Genomic DNA, 25,696 nt, shown 5'->3' with positions numbered 1-25,696 from the left:
AAGGGCCCCCTGAATCTAGGTTCAATCCAGAGAACTGGGGACACGGGCCCCTGTCCTGGGCAATCCAGGTGAGCTTCCTGGAGTAGAGGGTCACTGGGGGGTGTATTGTGGGGGAGCATGAGCAGGACCTCTTACCGCCTTATCCGTGAATCTGAAATAGCCCAAACAATTAGGCCAAGAATGTGTCCCAGAAAATCTGGAGGCGCTGGTAGGCTGGGCGAGGGTGAGAGGGGAGTGGAGATGAGCAGGGGTTGTGGTGGCTGCAGATAGTGTTAATTAGTGGCAGCAGCTGAGGATTAACTGGGAGGTGACAATGACCCTGTGATGGGCCCCATGGAAGGGGAGGAGGATCAAAAGTCCCAGGAAGGTCCTGGAAGGGGCGGGACAATGCTGATTGAATATTAATTATGTGATACCTAATACTAATAGTAACAAATGCTGATGAAGCAGCTCCTCCTCAAGCAGCTCCTTGGAGGGTAGGTGACATCTGCTCAGTCCCTCAGAGCTACCCGGGTCACAGGTCACGGGTGGGCAGTAACGGATGGCCCAGAGCAGCCAGGGTGTCAGCCTGCACTCAGGGCAAGTCAGGGAAGAGGCAGCACTCGAACCTGAGCTGGCTCCTGCCCAGGGTCCATGTTCTTAAACCACAGGGGTGTCTTGCTGCCATCAGCGGACGAAGGGGTGCTGTGCGAGGGACTGGGGGTGAGAGTGTGAGAGAGTAAGGATGAAAACGAATGTGTGAGGGTGTGTTACCATAGGTGTGAGTGTGTCTGTGTGTCAGTGTATGTATGTGACAGTGTGAGTCTGGTGTAAGAGTATGAGAGTGCGTAAGTGTAAGCATGAGTGTGCTGTGTGTGAGAATGTTACCATGTGTGACGTAGTGTGAGTGTGAGTGAGTGTGAATGAGTATTCACCGTGGGTGTGAGAATGTGAAAGACTATGTGAGTGTGTGTGATGGGAGGGTAAATTTGAGAAAGTGTGTGCGTATATGTGGGGGTGACCGGGAGTGTAGGTGAGCAAGTTGTGTGAGCATGTGTCTGTGTGTTGGTGAGGTGGTCATGGCTTCCTTGGAGGAGACTAGAGTTGGGGCATCTAAATGAAGACCAAAAGGAAGGGCTGCAAAAGCCTTCGGACCCACGGAATGGCCATAATTGAAAGACAGACCATGACATGTGGTGTCGAGAACATGGACAAGTTGGAACCTGGTGCATTGCAGCTGCTAGGGAAGAGTCTGCAGTCTCTTTACATGTTAAACATAGAATTACATGTGGCCCTGCAATTCTGCTCCTAGGTGTCTACCCACGAGAAAAGAAAACATACATATACACACACACACACACACACACACATTTATAGCAACATTATTCACAATAGCTAAAAAGTGGAAACAACCCAAATGTCCATCAACAGACGAATGGATAAACGAAATGTGGTCCATCCATATAGTGGAATATTGCTCACTCATAAAAAAGAAGAGAGCACTGATGTGTCCTGCATCATGAACAAAACTCGAATATATGTCAAAGGGAAAGAAGCCCATCACAAAAGTCGACTTGTTGCAGAATTCCATTTATAGAAAATGTCCAGAATAGGCAAACCCATACAAACAGATTAGCAATTGTCAGGGGTAGGGCCATGGGGGAGGGAATGGGGAGGGACTGCTATGGGTACAGGTTTTCTTTTGGGGGGTGGTGATGGTGGTGGAAAAGTTCTAAAATTAGATTGTGATGAGTGTTGCACAATTCTTTAAGAACCATTGGATTGTGCATATAAAAAGGGTGACTTTTATGGCATGCAAATTTCACCTCAATGAGGCTGCTAAAAAATGTGTTTCCAAGCCTGTCGTGCTATGACCTTGATCAGGTCTCTGTCCTTCACTGAACCTCTGAATTGCCATTAAAAAGGAAAGAAGACCCCTGCTTTCCTAATAACTCTGAATTCAGGACCTATTCACCATGAACTAAGTCCTTCAACCCAGGACCCATTCACTTGGGTCAGTGATCACTGGGCGTTCTGGGCTCCCCACGGCTAGGGAACCCCATGCTTGCAGGCAGGACCAGTCACAAAATTTGTGGGTGTCCAGTTTCTTGTTAAAAAACAACAGCAAAAAAGTTTTCTCCTTCTTCTCCTGGTGCCTGCCTGAGGGCAGAAGGCTAGGAATCTCGCCACCAGACCCACCAAAGGACAGCCAGGCTTGCAAGGCCTCTGGAGACTATCTTTTTCGGTCATTCATTTTCAAGTTGGTGCTAGCACACAGACTGCAAGTGACGGGAGGAGCATTTCTCAGACTTGAATAGTAGCCCACGAATTGGACCCCTTCTCCATCTTTTTCAAAGATAGAACCTGATCCAGTAGGTCTGGGGTGTCACCCAAAATTCTGCTTTTCAAACCAACATCCAGGTGAGGCCCATGCTTCTCGGGTCCCTGAGTCACACTTCAGGTGCAAGGAAATGTGAGAACAGTTTCTGAGTACTGATCCCACATCCTAGCTAAACTCGTAGTAACACAAACCATTGGTCTGCTAGATTCTTTGGGCTTTTCTATGGCCTGAGAGAAATAACAGATCTGTGTCTTCCTTTCCACCCTTTATCTGATTAAGGAAGTCCCCTCTGCTTCTACTTTGCTTAGTGTGTGTGTGTGTGTGTGTGTGTGTGTGTGTGTGTGTATGTAAACTGAATTTTTTCTGCATCAGGCAAGCTTGCTAGGCCTCTGAAGCTACTGTTCTCAGCTTGTTGCAAGCTGGCAGGCACTGACTCAGGCTCAGCTGTCCCAGGGGAGGTGTCCAGGTCAGAGCCAGCAGTAGGTGGGGGCTGGCCACCCATCCTGGCCTTGGGCACTGGGGCCAGATGTTCGGGCTTAGCTGCCTGGCCAAACAGGGATAGAGTGACCAGATAATTAAGTACCCACTTCTTTAGGCTGGTGGAAGATGACAGGGGGTGGGGGGACCTTGGGCCAGGGTGCCTGACAGCACCCCCAACCCCTGGCTTGCAGAGAGGGGCTAGGAGCTGGGCCCTCTGGAGTGACCCAGAGCTCGTGGAAGGTGACAGGGGCTGGAGGGGACCTTTTGCTTCCAATCTGGGGCATCATCCTCTGAGCCCTCGACTTCCCAGATGGCAAGGGGAATGCAGGCAGGAGCCGTCCCCTCAGCCCCTCCCAGGTCACATCACCCGTCAGCAGTTATTTAAGTCTTGGGCTTAATGAGGTCTGTGGAACAGGGATTCTCTGCACGCTCTTTTGCCTCTTGGCAGAGGCAGACAGTCCATCTATCAGGACCCCCAGACCTTATCCTCCCCCACACCCCAGCAAGTAACTGGACCCTGCTGGCCTTTGTAGGACTGAGGGGGCGCCAGCTCCCTGACCTTCCAGGACCTGTGAGCCAGGCTGACTGGAGAGAGGAGAAGGAAGAATGGTTTCCTGCCTGAGGCTGCAGGAGCCAGGATTGGACTTGGGGGTCTTCCAAGACAGCCCCCAGTTTACAAGATGAGGCCCAAAGAGGGGAAGGGGCTGCCCAGATAGAGGCCATCACAGAAGTTCTAACCTGGAACCCCAGGCCAAAGTCAAAGCAGGGGAATATGCATTGAGTTATTCTGGGTTTGAGTTCCCAGAATAGCTGGGAAGCTTGAGGCAAGGAGCTAGCCCTCTCTGAGCCCAGTCCCCCCCTCAAAGGGCTGTGGTGAGGGTGGGCGGTATTAACAGTCTACACTGTGTCAGGCACAGAGGACACAGCCGGGAGTGGTAGTGATCACGCTGGTTAACTAAGCACATGGTACGTGCTGAGCCCCGTCCTTATCTGCATTAACTCATCCAATCTACACAACAACCCAAGAGGCCAGGACTAGTACTATTCCCATTGTACAGGGGGAAATCTGAGGTTCAGGGAAAGGAAAGGAAGTGCCAGAGTCCCACAGCCAGGACACGGCCTTGAAACCGGGATTGTTGGACTTAGGCACGTACGTATCTTATGAGCAAGGGCCCTCGGTCAGACTGGCACCAGTGTTCCCTGCATGACCTAGGGCATGTGCCCTGAGCTGTGAAATAGGGATAAATACAATAATACGATCACATAATGAGCGCTCACTGAGAGCCAGCCCTGTGCTAAAAACTCTCTCACATGTGTTAACTCATCAGTTCATCATCACCGCAAACCCATGATTGATCACCCCTTTATATTCAGGGAACCCAGACCAAGAAGTTAAGCAACTGGCTCAGGTTCATGCTCACAAGGGTTTAAACTCAAGCTCCCAAGCTCACCGTTCTCTACTGAGCTGTGGGAACTGTACCATCTTCAGTGGGTGTTCATGAAGATAAAATGACATCACTCATGCAAAGCCCTGCAAACAGAGCCTGATCCATAGAAGTACCCGACGAATATTAGTCATTATTGTTATTATCACTCATGCATTCAACAGTTACTTATGGGGTGTGCATTCTGTGTCAGGCTCTACGAGCTGGACGTGCATCTGTGAGCAAGACAAAGGTTCCTGCCATCATGGGGCTTCGTCATCGCTATCATCACCGCCATCGTAATCATCGCCACCATGATCCCCTTCATCAATATCATCACCACCACCATGGCCATCACCACCATGATCATCTTCATTACCATCACCTCCATCACTGCCACCATGATCATCTTCATCATCATCATCATCGTTATCATTATGACCATCACCACTGTGATCACCTTCATCACCATCACCACCACCATCAGCACCATCATTTCATCATTGCCATTATCATCACCATCATGACTGTCATCACCATCACCATCATCTCCATCACCGTCATCACCACCATCACCACCATCAGCACCACCATCATTCTCACTATCATCATCTTCACTATCACAATCACCATCATCATGTTCATCACCATTGTCACCATCACCCTCACTGCTTTGCACAGTGCCTGTGCTATTCACAAACAGATCAATCTTGTAATTTCATCTTTCCAGGGTTCCTCTAGTCCCCCAGAAATGTCATCGACATCTTGTATTTAATTCAATACTTTGGTTTTCCTTTTTTTGGGTTAGCAGTGTCTTAAGCCCCTCAAGTTCCAGGTCACACATCTCCCCTCAGAGGCCTCTCTTCCTCCTCCGGAGTGGTGGTGGTTGGTGCAGGTGTGCTGGGATGCCAGGCCACCTCTGCCAGTCTCTTCATAACCTCACCCAGTTGCCCCAGACCCTGGGCAGCTTCCACCAGCTGGGTCAGCCTCAGTTCCACGGCTTGGCGCTCCTGCTGGTCCCGCTCCAGGGCCTGTGTCAGCCTCTGCAGCTGGCTACCCATATCCCTCACCGCGGCCACCAGCTCTACCAGGGCAGGCGGCTCGCAAGCCATGACCCTTACAGGTGGCATTGAGGCCACACATGGGCCTAGGGAGCCTAGGCCCTGACCAGAGTTTGGCCCTAGGGTGAGGTCGTCAGGAGGAGGTTGATCCAAGGGGTGGGCCATTGGGGACAGGTGGAGGTCAGGAGTAAAAATGGGGTCAGACGCTGAGTATGGGGTCTCGATAGGTAGAGGGGTTACTTTGGGGCTCTGATTTCTGGGTGGTTTGAAGTCCTCAGTGGATGATGTGTCCATGTTTGGGGTTGGAGAGGGCCTGGAGGGGCTGGACTCTGAGGTTGGAGAGAGCTCTAGGCTTGACATCTTGGATGTGAAGGGGTGAGGGGCCTCCATGAATGTAAACCGGGAGGGCAGGCTGGGCTTCACTGTTGGGGCTGAAGTGGGAAAGGGAAGTTCTGTTCCCAAGGAAATGAGAAGGGACTTGGCAGTAATCATAGGGGTTGAGGTCGAGTCTGGAGTCATGGTGGGGTGAGTAGTGGTGGGGGGTTGAAGGGTCGTGGTGGGGTGAAGGGTTGTGATGGGATGAGGGGTTGTGGTGGGTTGAGCAGTGTTGGTGGGATGAAGGGTCGTGGTGGGGTGAGAGGTCATGGTAGAGGGAGGGGTGGTAGTGGGGTGAGGGCTTGTGGAGGGGTCTGGGGATCTGGAAGGTCCTGAGACTGTAATGGAGTATGGAGTTGTGTCCCAACCTGGGGTTGTGTCAGAATCTGGGGTCAGCTCTGAGGTAGGAGAAAGGAGGGTCACCACTGCCGGTGCAGAAGGGTCAGAGGTCAGTTCTTTGGGCAAGGTGGGTGGTGGGGTGGGTGAAAGCTCAGGGGTCAGCGCTGGAACCACGGTGGCATCAGAGGTGGATGAAGTAAGGCCAGGAGTTGTTAAAGTAAGGTCAGCGTTCTTCCAGGAGGCTGGGTTTGGGCTGGATGGCAAAGTGTCAGGAGGGTGAGAGGTCACCTGCGTTGAAGGTGTATCAGGGATGAGCAGTGGCGCCAAGTCGGAGGTCAGTGGTGGGCCTGGGGAAGGAGAAGAGGGCACTGTCCTGGCCGCTGTGGGCCGCAGCAGCCGGTGATCGGGCCCTGGTTTTCTCCCAGAACCTGGAGGAGGAAAGATGGACGGACGGCTGAGGTCACCCTGCTCTGACCACCCCAGGGATGGGCCGACCAATGGGAAGGCGCAGAGCCTTGTGTACGTCATGGGTCGCTGGCAGATTTCACCCCACCTCCCACCTCCTCCAATGTCTCCGGGCGCCACCTGGCGCCTTTGCCTTCGGTTGTGGGAGGATGCGGGGATGCGCAGGCTGGGGGTAATAGGATGTGTGGAGGGGTACAGGATGCGGAGGGGGTGGAAATGTGGGGGTGATGCAGGGTGGTGGGGGGACTGGAGAGGGCGTGGATGTATGGAAGTGTGCGGGGATGGGACAGAGGAGAGTGGGGATGTGGAGGGGTACAGTTGATGCGGGAGCACGTGGAAGGATGGGGGGATGAAAGGGGAAAAAAGGGGGAGAGGTGTGGGGGTGCTGGAGATGCCAGAAGGTGCAGAAGCATGAGGGGGGCACAGGAGGGTTCTGAAAGGTGATCTCAGTAATCAAGATCAATATTCTTATACCATATTTTTAAATAATCAAAATGAATGCAAAGATCCACAATGAGCAAACAGTCAAAATTTCAACCCAAGACAGGACCTGACAGAGCCGAGATTAGGGGGAATCCGATGAGGCAGGTCAGATCCTGTCTTTAGTTAAAATTTTGATATTTATTTTAGTTCGCCGTGGATTATGTTTGCATTTATTTTTATTTTTAAAAACTATTGTATTAAGATTTTATTTATCTTGACTACTGAGGGTTTGGGGACCCCCTGAAATTTTGAGCCTGGGTACAATAAGAAGCCTCATCCTCTTCCTGGCCCTGCTTCCAGGTCAGTGCAAATTTTAACCCCTTTTTATAGACGAGGGAACTCAGGTCAAGGGGGTACGTAACTTGCAGGAGGTCACACACACACACATTTCGAAAGTTGCCTGGATGAGATTTGAGTCCAGGTCCCTTGCACCCAGAGCATCACTCTCTCAGTGATGGGAATGTTCTGTGCTGTCCCAAATGGGAGCCCCTGGTCACATGTGGCTACTGGGCACTTGAAGTGTGGCTGGTTCCACTAAGGAACTGAAGGTTTCTTTTTTCTCACTTTTGATCCATTGAAATTTAAATTGCCACCTGTGCTGGTTGCCCTTGTTCCTGTGGGGTCTTTGAGGCGCATCCTGTCCCCCTACCACGTCTTCAGGGTTGAGTAATGGGCTTGGCCTCCAGCCAGGCTGCCTGGGTTCAAACCCCAGCTCCTCGCTCCCTAGCTGGGTGACCATGGGCAAGTTACTTAACCGCCTTGAATCTCAGTTTCTTCCCCATGTATAAACCATGGAGGACCCACAAACCTTCCTTGTAGAATTTTCATGAGGATTCGAGGAGATCGTGTGTGTGCAGAGCACTTAGCACAACACCTGCCACATAATAAGCACTCTTGTGATTATTAATATTGTCATAGTCGTTGATGTCTGTGCCTCAATTTCTCTCATCTATGAAATGGGCATAATTATAGCACCTACATGACAGAGCTCATGTGGGTTTTATGAGGATTAAAGGAGTAATACATAGAAAGTGCCTAGAATAGTGCCTGACAAGTGGCATATTGCTCAATAAATAGTAACTGTTTGGGATTATTATTTTAAGAATCTCAGCTTACTTAGATATTGTCAGGGCTCAGATACCTAGAGTGGGGTTGATCTTTAATTTTTCAGACCCAACATGCAGAGAGCTAAGCTAATCATACTCCTCTGTGCATTGTCCCCAACAGTCTCCTGTTGTTTCATTTTAACTTTTCTCCTCTTATCCCCACTCTCCATCCCCCTCACCTTCTCCCATCTGTACCTCCATGAATATACTTGACAAGTCCCTAAACATGTATGTCCTTATATAATATAGAATGTACATGTATATTTATGTTACTATTTAAGTGTGTGCTTATTGTTTTACAAATAACATTCCGCGGGAAATCTCACTCTGTTTCTGACTTTCCCTCCCAATGTTATGTTGTTAACACCTATTCGTATTGCTGTGTATACAGCTAATCATTGCTTTAGGTATAGCATAGAATTCCACCATGTGCCCCATCACATTTCTCTTATTCATTCCCCTTCTGTTGGACACTTAGCTTGCTTCCAACTCCCTGATATCACAGCATTTCAAACAACATGCTCATGTATGTTCCTTCATAAGCCTGTGCAAGAATTCCTCTGGAATAACAGGATTGCTGAGTCACAATTTATAGTCATATTTAATTTCACTAAATACTAACTAGATTTTTTATTGAATAGCTATATCCAGTGGGGATGCCTGTCTCCCCACATCCTCACCCACATTCAGTGTTATCTACCTTTCAGAATTTTTTCCATGCTTGTAATTGTTTTAATTTGAATTTTCTGATTCCTCATAAGTGCGAGCATTATTACATATACTCATTGGCCACGTGGGCTTCTGCTTCTGTGAATAACCTGTTCATTACTTTTGCCCATTTCCTTAGGGTTTCCTGTCATTTGTCAGAGTGACTTGCATAGTATAGGTTAGGGTTTCTTAACCTCGGCACTGCTAGCATTTGAGGCTGGATGATTCTTTGTTGGGGGGCTGTCCTGTGCATTGTAGGCTGTGTAACAACATTCTTGGCCTCCACCCACTAGGTAGGTGCCAGTAGCCTCCCTCCTCCCAGTAGGACAACCCAAACCATCTTCAGAGACTGCCAATAGCCCCAGTTGGTATAGAGGACCCACTGGTATAGATAATAACCCCTTATTTTAGAACATATTTCCCTTGGGTCTTTCTGGGTTAAGAGTCGCGTCACCGTTAGAGAATTTGCAGTCCCTCTGTCTACGCCACCACACACAACCTAGTCCCCTCGCCTCAGCCACATGCCTCACCTGTGTCTCCACGGACCTTTGGAGCTGGAGACGGATGACCTGCATTCCTGGTGGTGCTAGTGGTAAGACTGGGTCCAGGTATGTCTGCAGTGGGGGTCCCCTCGGCCAGGGCCTCTCCTGAAGGTGTATCCTCATAACCATCTTCATCACCTTGAGAGATGTGGGAAGAACTGAGTGTCACTTCCCCTTGTCCAAACTAAACTACCTGGAACACTTCTATAATAGTATTTTTCCTGTTTTTTGGATGAATACACTTGAATAATCTCTACATAACTATTTTATATAACATATAAATGTATTATATATATACATATATATATATATATATATATATATATATATATATATATATATATATATGCTCTTTTATATAGTCAGAATAGAAAGATAGATCAGTCTTCTCGTTTGGTTGATCAAAAAACTTGTAACAATAGCTTTGTTGAGATATAACTCACATACCTTACAATTCACCTACTTAAAGTACACAATTCTGTGGTTTTTAGAACCTTCACAAGACTGTGTAACTATACAGTCCACGCACTCACCTTCCTCAGCAAACTGCCCCACCTCTCCAGCACCAGTTCTCACCACGCCTCCTTCTACACAATGTTCTGAGGTACTCGCATCCAGCTTTCCACGCCTCTGAGCCTTTGCCCGTGCTGTTACCCCACCTGGAATTCCCCTCTATTTTCTACCCATATGGGCCCGTTAAAACATTTTCCCACCCTGCACACAAAACCAGGCAGAACGGTGTCCAAGACACCAGGTGTGTTTGTCACAGTCATTTTGAGCTACCCAGCCCAACTACAGAAATTCCTTGCTCTCATTATATGCTAATGACAAGGGTCAGTTGTCACCCCAACACCCAGTACAGTCAGGCCTTCAGTGTTATTATCCGTTTCTAATGAAACTCTTTCCCATGCCTGTTAAATACTGTAAGAGGATAACTATGAAATCCTACCCAATGGCCATACTCACTTGGAATTTTAAAAACTATTAGCGGTACTATTAATTTAAAAATGAAAAATGGAAAAGAGTTTAGGGGGAAAAACCCATTTGGGGTAAATCACTAAAGACTTCTTTCCAAGATGCTGAGTTTTAGGAGGGTTCCTTTAAGAACACACATTGAAGCTGTCTTCCTGTTAAAATGTGACTCCAGCAATTGAGGGCGTACTCCTGTGTCTGTGCGGACGCGGACATGCTCTAAGGCATGGCCACCTGCTCATGGTCCACTGTGTGTGATTTCTTCATTAAAATACACATAGTTACAGCCCTTGTGAGGCCAAATCACATAGCTTCCCTTCGTCGGGGGAACCGCTGCCCGAACTTGAGCTTATTCTCAAGGTGCCTGCACCTTACCCACGTATGTAGGACTCCCTGAAAGCCTTGCTGCCTTCTCTAAGCTCTAGCTTCCTAGGCCAGAGCAGGACTGTGTGCTGATGCACATACACTGCACAGGTCCCTCGCAGCTGGCCTTTTGGCTTCATGCCTTCCTAGCTGGGTGGGCGTGTCACTTAGCTTCTCCATGACTGTTTCCTCACCTGTAAAATGGGGACCACATCTACTCCATGGGGTTGCAGGCCCTGGCACGTGATAAACTGTTCTTTGAATTAAATACGTAGAACTCTAGCTTCTTTTTAATCTCCGTATACTATTCTATCGTCGGAATATACAAGCGCTGATTTGTCTGTGGCCCTGTTGACGGGCGGTTAGGCTATGGCCGACGTTGTGCTGTTCCAGATATGGCCACAGTGAGCTCCTTGCCGATGCTGAGCCGTGTCCTCGGGCTGATGAGGGAGAATTTATCAACAACTAACTGGCATTACTGTGAAAGGCAGATGCACCTCCCCAGATATTGTCAAACTGCCTTCATAAGTGGGTGCGGATTCTCTCACCCACCTTCATCCCACATCCTTGCTGCTGTCAGACATTGTAATTTGGCAATCTCACGGAGAGAGGGTAGATGGACAACCCACAGTTTCACTACAGGTGACCAAAGTGAAGCCCAGAAAGGGCAAGGAGCTTTCCCAAGGTCACACAGCTAAGGAGCAACATTAGGCTTCAGACCAGGGCAAGTCTGCCTGGTTCTAAATAGGGCAGACCTCCGAGTCACGCCCCACTCCTTCCCTGGTGAGCTTCCATTCACCCCCGATGAGGTCACGCTCTGTTCTACAGCCCCTGGATTCTTCAGAGCTAATCCCATCACACACTTCTTTCCAGTCTCCATGGCTGGAGTGGTTAAGGGTGCCCTTTGCTGTTCCGACTTCTCTGTAGAATGGGGGGAAGGACAGTACTTGTCTCATAAGACTCTGTGGGGAGGAAGTGAGTTAAACCATGCGATGCACTTAGACAGGGCCTGGCACATGGATGGGATTCAGTGAACATCTGCTGTTATCACTGTTATTACCATCCGACCTCTAAATGTAGTCCTGCATTTAACCTTAGACCCCCTCCCCTCTCCATGATCTCCTGCAGCCATAAGAGACAGTGATATCCCAAATCCATGAGTCACCCCACCTTCCCAGCTGGGTGTGAAATGACATTAGACAGGCCTATATCTATCTGCCTGGCCTCGTCCATTCCCACAGCTTCAGAATCCATCCTGTCAATTTCCATGGGCAGCCCAGGCGCCCCTCAGCTCCAGGATTGTATATAGAATGTCTCCATCTGGGTGTGTCATATGCATCACCAATGAAGCAGTTAATGTTCCCACTCTGGGGCCTGTGAGGCCTCCTGCAGTGTTCCGTGATCCAGTAAAAGGCAGGTCCCCATACCAATCTTCTGTCCTCACCCACCCCCCCCCAACCCCATCAGGTCAACCCTCAGAATATAGCTTAAACACATGCGCTTCTCTCTCAGTCTCCACTGCCACCCTGGTCGAGGCCACTGTCACCTCTCCAAGGACCTCCCGGCCTCCATGCATGCACTCCCCATATGTCATCCTGAGTTACTGCTTTGAAAATGCACAAGTGATCATGTCCTTCTTAGAGTGTCCTCCTCCAAGGCTTATCATGGCACATAGAATGAAACCCAGACTCTGGCACCACCTCCTCTCACTCTCCCCTGCTTGGCTCATTCCTCTCCAGCCACACTGGTGTCCTGGCCAGTCTCCCAAGGTCCCACACCTCAGGACCTTTGCACATGCTGCTCCCTCTGCCTGGAATGCTCCTTTAGGTCCCTCCAGGCTCCCAACCCCAGCAGACATCTTCACAATGGATCACAGATCTCATGGCCTGCCATCACCCCATCAACCACTCCACTTCAGCCCCACTGACCTTACTGTTGTTTCTTGAACCAGCTAAGCACACTCTCACCTGAGCACTTTGCATGTGCTGTTCCTTCTGTACGGAACACTCTCCAACCAGATAGTTGTATGGTTTTCTCCCTCTCCTCCTTGAGGTCATCACTTTCTTAGTAAGTCACTCTTCACTACCCTATTTTAAATTGCCACTCAGCCTCCCTCTCCCCTACTTTGCTCTGCTCACCATGGCTGTGTTCCCAGGGGTGAGTACTCATTCCTGCCTCACAGCAGACCCTTGACATGTGAATCAATGTCTGCGTCTCTAAAATCCATCATGCAGGAAGCCTCAAGAAATGTCGCTTCAAGGAACTGGAAAGTGAAAATACAAACTTCATAAGCCTCCAGCTTCATCTCCTGTACACTCTCTCCAGATTTACACTGCAGTCTCTCATTGTTCATTCTATCATACAACACATAAAGAGTCTCTGCTCTGTACAACACAGAACCTGCTTCCCCAAACATTTGCTTCCCCAAAATGTCCGTGCTCTAATCCCCAGAACCTGTGAATACGTTACCTTAAGTGACAAAGGGACTTTGCAGGTGTGGTTAAGGGTGCAGACCTTGAGATGAAGAGATTATCCTGGATGAAATCAAGTGGGTCCAATCTAATCACACAAATCTTTAAAATTAGAGAACTCTGCCCAAATGTGGTGACAGAGAAAGATGTGAAGACGGAAGAAGGGTCAGAGAGATGCAAGGCTGCTGGCTTTGAAAGTGGAGGAAGGGGCCATGAGACAAGGAATGCAGAGGCTTCTACAAGCTGAAGAAGGCAAGGGGAAGGATTCACCCCCTAGAGCCCCTTGAAGGAACACAGACCTGATGTCACCTTAATTTGAGCCCCGTGAGACCTGTCAGAACTTCGACCTACAGAACTGCAAAATAATAAGTGTGTATTGTTTTAAGCTGCTAAATGTGGGGTGATATGTTATGGAAGCAACAGAAAGTGATACAGCTAAACATATGATGAGCTAACAGTCCAGCACAGAGGACCGTGTTCTAGACTGGCAGTGCAATGTCCTCAGCTCCAGCCTTTGCCCCTCTGAGAGTCCCTTTCTCCTGGTGCCGGGTGGTGGAAATCATACCATCTCCTCTGTGAGGCTTGTTCCAATTGCTCAATGACAAAGTCACTCCCGCCCTGGATCCTTGCAGCTGTTGTGCAGCTGTAAATAATACTAACCACCAATGTTTTTGCGGTTTTAAACAATTTCACACACATTTTGTTCATTGGCTTGGGGACCTGAGGTCACCAGCTAGTTCTAATCCTGGTGGAGCCACCACTGGACCCCAGGGAGTTGGACTCCAGAACTCACGACTGTAATTACTTCAGTCAGTAATCCTTCAAAATCCATGAGCAAAATGTGTGCAAAATCGTTTAAAATGGATCTCAAGCGTGGCTCCTGAGTTCTAATTTAACTTCTCTGAGCCTCATTTTTTCTCCACCTGAAACATGGGTGTAACAACAGGACCTATATCATCCAGTTGTTGGAATCATGCGTCTAGCACAGAGGAAGAGCTCTGCTTGACTCTTGCCAGGAACCCTGGAGCTGTGTTGTTGTTTTTCCAGAGGAAGAAACTGAGGCTCAAATAGGGGGGAGCCAATTTTTCACGGTCAACTTGCTAGTGAGGATAGGAATTCATCATGATTGTCGCTTCTCCACCTCACCACCCCACACCACCCCTGCCCCTCCCTCCAAGTCTTCCCATTACTAGAGCTGTATATGTGACTGTCCTGGTATCTCCCCTGCACAGTGTGTACTTCTGCACGTATTTGTGCTCGTGTACCGCCTTCTCCCCATTAGGAAGGGATTCCCGTAGAGCGGGACCTGGCCTTTTTCACAGCTGTCAGCGCGCAGCACCTGACCGTCTCCGCCACTAGGGGGCACTATAGGATAGGGAGGCAGCGCACGACTGCAGAGAACAAAGGCTCTGGAATCCTGGCTACGCTGGAGCAGGAACTCACCTCTGGAAACCGGGCAGGATGAGTTTTAACTCACAATTTGGGGCCCCCAAATCGCGGCACCTCTAGGGTCTGCTCCTTTCTCCTACACCTACCTGCCTCACCTGTCAAGACCCGCAGCCACCCTGTGGGCCAGCAGCAAGCTTTACCGGCTTTTATTGCCGTGGATCTGGGCCAACCCGCCAATCAGGAGGCGCAGCGCACGGTGACGTCACCAGGCTCAAGGACGATTGACGCTCCTCCTGCCCCTTCATCCTCTGCCCCACCTCTCTTGCCCAGGGCCCAGTGTGCGCACGCGTGCTGAGATCGTGAAAAAGGCAGGAAAGGGCACTAGGAGCGGGTTCTTTTTGAGGAGACATGAGGGGATGAAGTCCCTGAGGAGAGGACAGGCATGGGGCGCAGGGCGACAGGGGCAGAGCTGGGGCTTTCAGGGAGAAATAGAGGGAGAAGCTACGAGGGGCACAGCTGGTACGAGGGGCGAGAAGGGGCGGAAATAAGGACTCCTGGGAAGTCTGAGGGAAGCTGGGAAGAAGCCACTGTGAAAGGAACAGAGGTAGTGAGAGAATAAGGGGGTGACAAGGGGACAAAATGGGACAGGGGTTCAGAGAAGGCAGGAGAGAGGGAGGGTGGGGAGGGAACAGATGGGGGTGAGGCAGGGAGAGGAGGAGGGAGACCCAAAACCCAGCATGGAAAGTGGTGAGGGAGAGGGTGGGGTGGGAACTTGAGGAGGAAAAAAACAGGGAAGATGGAGACAAACGGAAACTGACCCTGAGAAGACCAGCGATAGCAATGAGGACAGTGAGCAGTGGATAATGAAGGAAAAAAGAGAAAGGCACAGGGTGGTGGTGAGATAACAAGATGTTGACTGGGAAACAGTAAGAGTAGACATGATGGGAGTGTGAACTTGATCATGAAAAAGACATGAGAAGATAGAGAGAGAAATAGCAAGAGAAACTGACGTTGGAAAACAGTGACAGATGCGGAAGGTGAGCAACTGAAAATGAAAGAGAAAAGAAAAAGACACAGAGGGAAAAAGAGAAACTGACCATGAAAAAGAGTGATGAGGCGGGTGAGAAATACGTAATGAAAGAAAAAGAGCGAAAGGGTAACAATGTGAAAAGAGTGAAAGGGTGACAATGTGAAAAGAGGAGCAGACCTGGCAATGCTGGGCTGGAATAGAGATCGTCACATGCATGTGCGCACTCATGCACAGGGACAGAAGGAGGATGGAGCAGAGACAGGAGACAGCGAGACACAGGCCACAGGGCAGAGGGGGACAGACCTATGGGGCTGGACACTGGCCCTGTTGGGCACAGGCAGGACACAGGACCCTCCATCCAAGGTGTCCCCACCCCACCTCTGAGCCATAGACCCACCCAGACCAGGACATGGGGTATGAGAAGGGGTTTGAGGGAGCTGGGGTGAGGGTGGAAACGTGGTGACAGGGTGGACCTTAGCTATGGGGTCTGGCTCTGAATTGAGGGGTGTGGGCTTGGGTATCACGACTGATTCCCAAAGGCCCCCAGTAGGTTAGCAGAAGGACGTGGGCACAAGCTGGGCTGAGCCTGATCTGATTCTCAGAGACACACAGGATCACCTCTTCTAGGCTCTGGAGGCGAGTGTTATAGTTGAGCTGAAGGAGGGAATATTTTTAGGGTCCCTGGAGCTGAGAAAATGTGTCCAGGGTCTCTGAGACCCAGACCTGCTCATTTAGGAGGGTCTTTCTGGAAGCCCTGCAGGGGATGCATAGAGGCCCCTCCCCACCCAGCCATGCCCTCACCTGGGCTCGGAGAGTGGCTCGTTGCTGGGAAGGGGGCCCCAGGACTCCGGGTGCTGCCCCAGGAGACAGTTTGTCCAGATGCCCCTGCAGCGGTGGTCCCCTGGGCCAGGTCCTCACCAGAGGTAGGGTCCCAAGTCCAGGAGGGATAGTCGTCTTCATCTGCGTGGCCTTGGGAGAATGTGGAGGAGAGTTGAGCCTCGTCCCATCTCAGAGGTCCTTGCTGCTGCTTCAAACTCCCCTTCCAGAATCTCCTGGTGCAACTGGGACCCCGACCCCCGTGGACCCGACTCCAGCCCCTGACCACCCCCACCCCCAGCATCCCCGGTACCAGTGCAGGTCAATCCCACATCTTCCTCGTGGCCGCAGTTGTGCTGTCCCCATGCCCCAGCAGGGCAGTCGCTCAGCGAGGCCTCGGTTCCCTTGCAACCCATGTCATCCAGCCAGATGGGCCCAGTGCCTGGGCCATAGTGGGTTTTGCCCACACGTGGCCGGACCCGTCCACAGCCCAGCTCCCAGCAGGCTACAGTGCCATCCCGCAGATCCCAGTTGTCATCGCACACTGTCCCCCAGCGTCCAGCATGCCACACCTCCAACCGGCCAGCACACCGGTTGGGTCCATCGGCCAGACGAACTCGAAACGGGCCTATAGTGGAAGGTCCCGGGTCAAAAGGGGACAGCTGAGGTCAGCCTCACCCCTTTACGTGCCTTCTACTCACCTGACCCCCCAGAGGTGCCTCCCGTGGGGGAGGGGAGTGGGTCTTTGGATGACTCTGGAGAACCTTCTGCTGGGATCTCGGCTGAGAGCTCCACAGAGGCCACAGGGATTCGCTTGATGGTGACCTCAGAGGTCATCTGTCGGGGGCTTTGAGTGGTTGGCATTGCCAAAGTCTTAGAGGTCCAAACCCGGGGGCCCCGGGGATTCAGCACTGCGGTGGTGTGTGAGGTCAGCCTGTGGGGGACCTCAGTGTTCAGGGCTGTGGAGGTTTGCAAAGTCAGTTCTGGAGGACCATGGGTGCCCGGGACCCTGGAGCGTTTAGCAGTTGGCGTCACAGGGGGCTGAGTGGTCGGCCTTTTTGCATGCTTGGTCACCCACTTCTTAGTGCTCTTGGGCATTTTCCCAGGGGCCTTGGTGGTTTTCTCGGGAACACTGGGGGTCAGCCTTGCAGAGGGCTTGGTAGCCAGCTCCCTAGGGAGCCAGACATCCGGGTCTCTGCCCAGGCCAGGGATCCAGCTCCAGCTGAAAGGGTCTGAGATGGAGTCCAGGCCAGGGGTCCCTGGAAGGTGGAGGGGAGGACAGGGAAGGTGGCAGACCCCATGATACCAAGGTCATTAGTCCAGGCCCCTCCTCTCTCATCTTCCCCTTTGCAGTCAATCACCAAGCTCCCATTCATTCACTCATTCATTCATGTCACAAATATTATGAACCATCTCCTCTGAGCCAGGCACTGTGCCTAACCCTGGGCACTCTGTGGCCAGTCAAACCCAACACTGTCCCCTGCTTATTGGCACTCACAATCGTGATGTGACTGACTCCCTTCACCTCTCACACCCAACCTGTACTCTCCATCTCCCCGAAAGTGGCCTCTCTTCCTGTACCTTCTGACTGTCTCCCTTCCTCCCCATACACCTCTCACTGACTAGGTCTAACAGGTCACTCCCTAGCTCAAGACACTTGTGTGGCTCCTGTGGCCACACTAAGAGAGGGAAAGGGCCTCAGCTCCAGGCAAAATAGACAACTCCATGCTTGTGGCCACGACTACTCACCACATCTTTCTGATTAGCACCTGTGTGCAGTAAAGGATTACCTTCACCCAAAGAAAGCTTTGGCCTTTGCCCCTGGCTCCTGGAGGTGATCTGAAGCCCTGGGAATGTCCTGCCTGTAAAGAGTGTCTGTTTGTCATGACTGAGCTCCTCTACAAACTCTGACACCAAGGCTGGGAGGGCTTCCCTGGTTGGCAATTCAGCATGTGTGTTGTCACCACCCCCTGGGAGAGGATGGCTGGAGGGTCCACGTGGGTCTCTCCTGGACCCTGCCCCACGTGCCTCTACTCTCAGCTGATGTTAATCTGTGTCCATTCACAATAAACCAAACCCTCAGTATGACTGCATTTCTGATTTTTGTGAGTCCTTCCAGAAAATTATGGAAACTGTGGACGGTCTTGGAGAACCCCCCAATTTCTAATGAGTCACAGGTTTGCAGTGATTTGTTGGTACGTCTCTTTCCCACCATGAGCAGTGAGCTTCTCAAAGGCCAGGCCGCATTCACTGCATTCTGAGGACCCAGCAAGAGCTCAGTGTCTGGCACTCAATATATGTTGGCAAATCAATATGATAAACGTGATGCCTGAGTTTATCGCAGCGGGCCCTCACTCTGGCTTCTCTCCATGTCCTGGTGCCCCTATGGCCGCTTCATCTAATCTTGGAGAGGACAAAGCTCCCCTCTGTGAGGGAGACTTCCCTGATTCTTAGGGGAGGAGAAGGAAGAATCCCCGCTCTGCTACTTAATTGCTGTGTGACCTCAGGCAAGTTACTTAACTGCTCTGTACCCCAGCATCTTCATCAGTAACATCCACTAACCTGGACTTATTGTGGGGTGTGAATGCAGTCTCAAGTACAAAAACATCCAGTCCAGGGTAAGGGCTTAAGAGGCGGGCGCTGGATCAACTTTAGTGCCCATGTTAGTTTGCTTTCCCTCCTCCAAGAAGACCTCCCAGAACAAATGGATGGCTAGGGCTCCTTACCAGTGCAGGTGACACCAACGTCCTCATTGTGAGCGCAGTTGTGCTTCCCCCAGGGAGCGGCAGGGCAATCAGAGAGTGAAGCTTCTGTCCCCGCACACCCCACATCATCCAGCCAGATGGGACCAGCACCCCAGCCAAAACGGTCCACAGAGGGGTCTGGCTGCCGAGCTCCCCCGCAGCCCAACTCCCGGCAGACCACAGCAGAGTCCCGCAGGTCCCAGCTGTCATCACACACTGTTCCCCAGAGCCCAGCATGCCACACCTCCAGCCGGCCTGAGCACCTACTGGGCCCAGCCACCAGCCGCAGTTGGGGGGACCCTGGTGTGGAAGAGACCCAAAGATTTAGAATCAGGGACACAGCTCACTCTCTGAGTCCTCCTCCACCTCCCCTGCCATCCGTCCTTCTTTCCCAACAGCAAGTATTTACTAAAACTTGTGCTGTGCCATCGTCTGCATTAAGCACAGGCATAAAGAGCCAGACACAATCTGATGGTTCCTCAAAAAGCTAAACATGGGCGGCCGGTTGCGCAGTGGTTAGAACGCAGTGCTCATAACACCAAGGTTGCCGGTTCAATTCCTACATGGGCCAGTGAGCTGCACCCTCTACAACTAGATTGAAAACAACAACTTGACATGGAGCTGATGGGTCCCGGAAAAACACACTGTTCCCCAATATTCCCCAATAAAAATTAAAAAAAAAAAAAGAAAGAAAAGAAAAGCTAAACATAAAATTACCATGTGATCTAGAAATTTCACTCCTAGGGACTTACCCAAAATAGAGTGAAAACAGGTATTCGAACAGACACTGGTATGCAAAGGTTCACAGCACCATTATTGACAACGCTAAAGATAGGAAGCCTAAAATTCCATCGACGGATACACAAAACATCCATGCAATGGAATATTATTCAGCCGTAAAAAAGGAAGGAAACTCTGACACATGGTACGGCACAGATAAACTTTGAGGACATTATGCTCAGTGAAATAAGCCACACACAAAAGGAGAATTCTGTATGATTCCACTCATATGGGGTCCCTAGAGTCATCAAATTCATAGATAGACCATAGGATAGTGGGTGCCAGGGGCTGGAGGAAGGGGATGGGGAGTTAGTGTTTAACGGGCCCGGGCTTTCTGGAGATGGAGGTGGTGATGGCTGCATAACATTCTGAATGTATTTAACACTGCTGAACTGTATCCTTAAAAATAGTTAAAATGGTCAATTTTGTGTTGTGTATATTTTACAATAAAAAAATAATAAAGGCTGGGGCTCTGGAGCGCACTGCCTTCACTGGAGTCCTGGATGTCCCACGTTTTAGCTGTGGCCTCATCTGTGACACGAAGACCAGAAGCACCCCCGGGGTAAGCGGTGGACAGGCACCTGCTAAGAACTCTGAGTGCTTGAAACAGCACTAGCCACACGTGAGCCAGCGAGTGCTGAGTCAGTGGTAGTTACTATTATTAGTATTACTATTCTTCAGAAAAAAGAGAAAGAGGCCTCCGATGATAGTAAACAAGTACCCTCTTTTTCCAGCCCTTTCCAACCTTGAGGAGACAGCTGTGTTAATCATGCCTATATTTTCTGTATTTTTGAGGCTTTGACATCTCTGGGCCTTGCTGACACCGGATGGACTTCTCCTCCCTGGGATAGCTGACTCCTACAGATAGGAAACGACTAGAGCGTGCTATTCGTTCGTATGCAAACCAGCTGGTCCAGAGCCCACAGTTTCCGGGCCACTGTCCACCTGCCCTCATCCTGCCAGGGCAGATACCACAAAAACAGACAAGGGCCTATTCCTCCCACAGAAACCAGGCAGGGCTCCTGCCAACAGTCCCCCTCCTCCCTCTGCCTCCTGGCTGACTCTGATCCCCACGTGAGCAGGCGTAACATGCATGGCCTCTTTTCTTGGGAACTGAGAAACCACTACCTTCCCAACGACATTGCCTCCTGATCTGTTGGTCTCACCATCCCTAAATAATAATAAAGCCTATATTTCAAAACAACAGCCATCACTGACCTAGTCCTTTCGGTACGGTGAGGGAGGAGGCAGCCTTCAAAAAGCACTTTGCGTTTCCAGAAGGCTACACGGAACACTAACATGAGCGTGGCCATGGGTGCCTATGCCCCACCCTTCTCTTTGCCCCGTGAGATGGTCTCTGAGACAGAAGGAAGGGTACTGGGGGCTGACGGGGGGATCGCTCCCAAGCTAAGACCCGTTTTCTTGGGGTGCAGAACAGACTTACCAGCTTCCGGCCCAGGCTCCCAAGGGGCAGCCGGGGAGGCAGGCAGAGGCAACTTGCTTGCTGTCTGATGGGCCTGGCCTGCCGTCGGGGGTGGGGGCCTGGACGCTGCCTCCCTGGTCATTGAGCTGTTCCTGCCGGCTGTGGGGGCCGTGGAAGGGACATACGCGAGAGGCATACCTGAGACAGGGGCAGGGGAACAGGTAATCACCACCTATCCCGACCCAGGACCACAGATATAGGATGAGGTTTCACGGGTAAGACAGGGCAGTGGGCAGTCTGGATGGAGGGACTGAGGGGCGTGGGGTACATTAGGAAAATGCACAAGCCCCCCACTTCTGGCCCCTCTACACCAGGCTCCACCACACCCACCTCCCCAGCCTTTCCTTGAGCCCCACCATCACACACTGCCCCGGCATCCTCCCGGTGGTGACAGTCGTGCTGGCCCCAAGGCCTCGAGGGGCAGAATCTCAGCGCCGTCTCATTTCCTCGACACCGAAGATCGTCCAGGAGGATGGGTCCGGCCCCCTCCCCAAAGAAGGCCCCTCCAGGGGCGGCCAGTGCGGCCCCGCAGCCCAGCTCCCCACAGGCCACCGCGGCGTCCCGCAGGTCCCAGCTGTCATCACACACCGACCCCCAGCGCCCACCGTGCCACACCTCCAGGCGACCAGCGCACCCATGGGGGCCATCAGCCAGACGCAGCCGGGGGGCCGGGCCTGGATGTGGGGAGAGGGAAGATTACAGAGAAAGGGAGCCCTGAAGGGTGAGCAGATAAGAGCCCCTAGCCAGGGTCGTGCTTCCAGCCCAAGGTGATGCTGCAGAGTGGATGTTCCATCTTCAGTTTGCAAATGAAGAAAAGGTTCCGAGAAGGGCCTCACTCACCAAGAGTCCAGCTCTGGACTCTCTCTGTGCCCCTGCTGCCCAGGAGCTCTGCCCCTGGGCCCCGCCATCCCCCTTCCTGGCCTGGGTGCCCACTCCCAGCTGCACTGCTGACATCTGGGACGGAACATGCTTGTCTGTGAGGCCGCCCTGGGCCTGGTCCAGGACATCCACTCAGCAGCATCCCTGGGCTCCACCCCCCAGATGCAAGGAGCACCCACAGTTGTGACATCCAAGAATGTCTCCAGGATTTGCAGATGTCCCCTGGGAAATGGGATCATTGTTCATCACCCCACGTGGAAAACCACTAGTCTAGACAGTAACCTCTTGTCAGTTTTAGGGTTCATTTCTGTTGGGTCTTTCTGGGATAAAAGCTGAGCTGCTGCTGGGGGAATGTGGAATCCATCTCTACCAATCAGTATGCAGGGAGGTGGAATTGCAGGCCAGAGAGAGGCCAGAGATGCCTGCACTTACTTCTCCTCGGAAGTGACAGGCCCTCCCCTACAGGGTCACACTGAAGTATTAAAGGTCTTAAGGCACTGAGCTCCCCCAGACACCTCAGTGGGGTCCGAAAACGTAACCCTCTCTGAAGCCTCAACTTACCTCCCAGGAACTGGGCCCCACTCTGGCCCCATGTGCTTCCCACCCCGTGGCACATGGAGGGACCCCTCACTGTCCCTGGCCCCCAGCTCTGTGCTCCACTGCACACTATGCGTCAGACATCCAGGGAGACACTGCAGATGCCACTGCGCTGTGGGCAGACCCAGGCTCAGGGAAGAAACGCACCTGTGCAGACCAGCCCTGCGTCCTCGCTGTGGTCACAGTTGCTCCGACCCCAGGGGCTCCGGGGACAGTCCCTCAGGGCCTGCTCTCCACCTCCGCACCCCACATCATCCATCCACACAGGCCCTGAGCCTGGGCCAAATCGCGCCCCTCCTGGGGCGGCCAGCGCCCCCCCACAGCCCAGCTCCCGGCAGGCCACAGCTGCATCACGCAGGTCCCATCCGTCGTCACACACAGTCCCCCAGCGCCCACCGTGCCACACCTCCAGCCGACCTGCACAACCGTGGGGACCCGAGGCCAGGCGCAGCCGCTCTGTGGGGATGGACAGGAACCGTGTGTGAAGCAGCTGGGATAAGTGGATTTAAACACCCCTCGTTTTCCATCTAGGGAAACTGAGGCCTGGAGAGGGCAGTGGCCTGAGATCTGCCAGCCTGGCCATTAAAGGGAAAGTGAGAATGCAAGTAGGGCAGGGTGCCTGGGTGCCAGGAACAGACACCTGGGTTCCCTGACTGGGTGGGGTGGGGTGGGGGGCCAGGCCTGACTCAGGAAGACACGCAGGGGGCCCAAGCTGGTCCAGATTTGCAGAGGGGAGGCCTGCAAGGGACTTACCATGGTGTGGGGCTCCAGCCGTCAGTGCAGGGGCTCTGGTGGACTTGGCCTGCTTGGGAGGCCGGGGGCTTTTCTTCCGGGAGCTGCTCTGGGGGGTCCCAGCTGGGCGGGAGGCTGAAGAAGAGACAGTAAGGAGGGTGGGAGGAAGCCACTCATCCCTCCTCCTGCCTGGGGGGCTGGGCCAGGACCCTCGGGGTTGGGGAGGAGATGGGCATCCGTCTGCCCCCTGGGCAACATGAGTGTGGAAGGCCCCTCTCCCCCACAGTTGAAGCAGGAGGGGACATGGGTGGGTGGGCTCACTGTGTGTCACAGGGGGCTCCTCAGAGCTGGGGCTCAGCTCCCCAGGCAGCCCCTGCCAGGAGTCCCCATCCAGGAACAAAGGTGAACCGTCCATGTCCCTCGAGTTAGCCACGCGCTGACCTGCGGAGAGCAGGGGAGCTCCAGAGGGGTGGGCCCTGGGAGAGGCTGGGCCAGGATCCCTGGGAAGTGATAAGTTGGGGTCCTGGAGGAAGACCCCTGGCTCTGTAGGGAATGTTGGGACTTCTGGACCCTCAGAGTGACTGGGCTGAGGACTTGGGGTCCTTACCTGCACAGACAACGCCTGCATCCTCCTCATGGGAACAGACGTGGGCCTTCCACCCTCGGTGGGGGCACAGTCCCAGCTGCTCCTCGCCGCCCCGGCAGGCCAGCTCACTCAGCCACATGGGACCTGCACCCTCCCCAAAGAAGGCACCTCCGGGGGCGGCCAGTGCCGCCCCACAGCCCAGCTCCCGGCAGGCTACTGCGGCATCTCGCAGGTCCCATCCGTCATCGCACACGGTCCCCCAGTGCCCACTGTGCCACACTTCCAGCCGGCCCGCACACCCGTGGGGGCCATCGGCCAGCCGCAGCCGCTCTGGGGGAATGGAGGAAAGACTGTGACATCCTGGAAGCCCTGGGGCAAAGGGCAGTCCTCCAGAGTGCGACTGGGAGGCCAGTATCCTGCTGCTGGTGGGGACCCCAAATCCTGGAGGTCCAGGAAAGTAGTGGTGAGACACCCTGGTCCCTGCAGGAAGTGGGTGGCTGACTGCCGGGGTAGTTCTGGGGGAATGGTGCCTGAGGTCATCGCCAGATGGTAGGTGGCCAGGATCCCAGGGGAGGGCGAGGCTGGGAATGGGATGGGCTTGGAGCTGGGTGAGGCCAGACAGAGGAGTGTTTGGGGACACTTACCAACAGCCTGGATCCCCATCAGAGCCACTGGAAGGGAGGTTGGAGGGGTGGGACACAGTGAGGGGCAGGTCCAGGGGTCCCTTCCCCAATCTTGAATACCCCAGCACACATACACACATACACATACACATCCTTGCACCTCTGAACCAGAAACCCCTACTGGGAAGAAAGCAGGACTCGGGGGTGGAGGGGCAGGACCCCAGATGCAACAGGTCAGGGCTGGGGACCAGGCCCTTGTGCTCCCCCAGGGAGAGGCCTGGCTAAAGGTCAAATTGTATGTGACCCCCCCCCCCCAAAGGGTCAAGGCTGGTGGTGGGGACGGGTAGGTCGCTGGGCCTCCTAAGAGGGTGGGACTGGCATGTAGAAGGCTGGGTCCCTGGGGGGTCAGGTAGGGAGGGCAGATGTCCTGTGTCCCCAAGCACCAGGAATGGGCCCTGGAAGAATGGGCCCCTCAATTGCAGGAGCTCAGGGGTCAGAGGGTGGGGCCCAGGCCCCCGAGTCCCCCAGGAGAAGAGGTCACTCACCGAGGAGGCAGGCCAAGACCCTCATGTTTGCAAAGTCCAGGGCAAAGATGGGGTGAGAGGGGAGGATCAGAAGAGGGCAGGAGGCAGCAGCCACTGGAGGGAGGGGGGGAAGCGCCTGCTGAAGCGCCCTGGACCCGGGAGGAGCAGGCAGGAGCTGGACGCTTTGCCAGGAGCAAGAAAGGCTGCCGAGGAGGCAGCAGGGGACAGGAGGGGGGCGGGGAGGGGGCTGGCCAGCGGCTGAGGCCTGGGGGGGAGGGGGGGGGCGGGCTGGAGGGAGGATGTCCAACTGCAAACACCCACACAGGCCAGCCAGGCATGCGGGGCGTAGAGATGCTTAGAGGACGGCAGGCTTCAGAGAAGGGACGGCAGGGGTGAGGCACCCA

The 25,696-nt window shown here is 52.9% G+C and overlaps 1 protein-coding gene across 2 annotated transcripts; it reads right to left on the bottom strand.

Annotated features, from left to right (window-relative positions):
* Positions 1 to 1,533: 1,533 nt before the first annotated feature.
* On the bottom strand, positions 1,534 to 25,517 carry SSC5D (scavenger receptor cysteine rich family member with 5 domains). 2 transcript variants are annotated; one of them, XM_019710944.2, is made up of 14 exons: positions 25,314 to 25,517; positions 24,790 to 24,816; positions 24,167 to 24,475; positions 23,881 to 24,000; positions 23,581 to 23,694; positions 22,975 to 23,283; positions 21,708 to 22,025; positions 21,313 to 21,489; positions 19,071 to 19,388; positions 17,046 to 17,603; positions 16,658 to 16,972; positions 16,330 to 16,497; positions 9,292 to 9,441; positions 1,535 to 6,427 (listed from the first exon to the last, which is right to left on the bottom strand). In XM_019710944.2, exons 1-14 carry the CDS (start codon positions 25,336 to 25,338, stop codon positions 5,061 to 5,063), a joined length of 4,275 nt encoding a protein of 1,424 aa, XP_019566503.2. In that variant the 5' UTR covers positions 25,339 to 25,517; the 3' UTR covers positions 1,535 to 5,060. The 2 variants fall into 2 exon arrangements, with proteins under 2 accessions (XP_074172154.1, XP_019566503.2); XM_074316053.1 differs by lacking the exon at positions 16,658 to 16,972 and having other exon boundaries at positions 1,534 to 6,427.
* Between the last annotated feature and the right edge of the window lie 179 nt (positions 25,518 to 25,696).

Source organism: Rhinolophus sinicus, linkage group LG11 (genome assembly GCF_036562045.2).
Source record: "Rhinolophus sinicus isolate RSC01 linkage group LG11, ASM3656204v1, whole genome shotgun sequence".
In the NCBI taxonomy this organism is placed as follows: domain Eukaryota; kingdom Metazoa; phylum Chordata; class Mammalia; order Chiroptera; family Rhinolophidae; genus Rhinolophus; species Rhinolophus sinicus.
This window is presented reverse-complemented; position numbering and strand designations above follow the sequence as displayed.

Coding starts and splice junctions, on each gene's coding strand:
- SSC5D (XM_019710944.2), bottom strand. CDS start 25,338: ATGAGGGTCTTGGCCTGCCTCCTCG. Junction 24,817..25,313: donor GGTCTTGGCCTGCCTCCTCG/GTGAGTGACCTC, acceptor CCTCCCTTCCAG/TGGCTCTGATGGGGATCCAG. Junction 16,973..17,045: donor AGGCACCTCTGGGGGGTCAG/GTGAGTAGAAGG, acceptor CTTCCACTATAG/GCCCGTTTCGAGTTCGTCTG.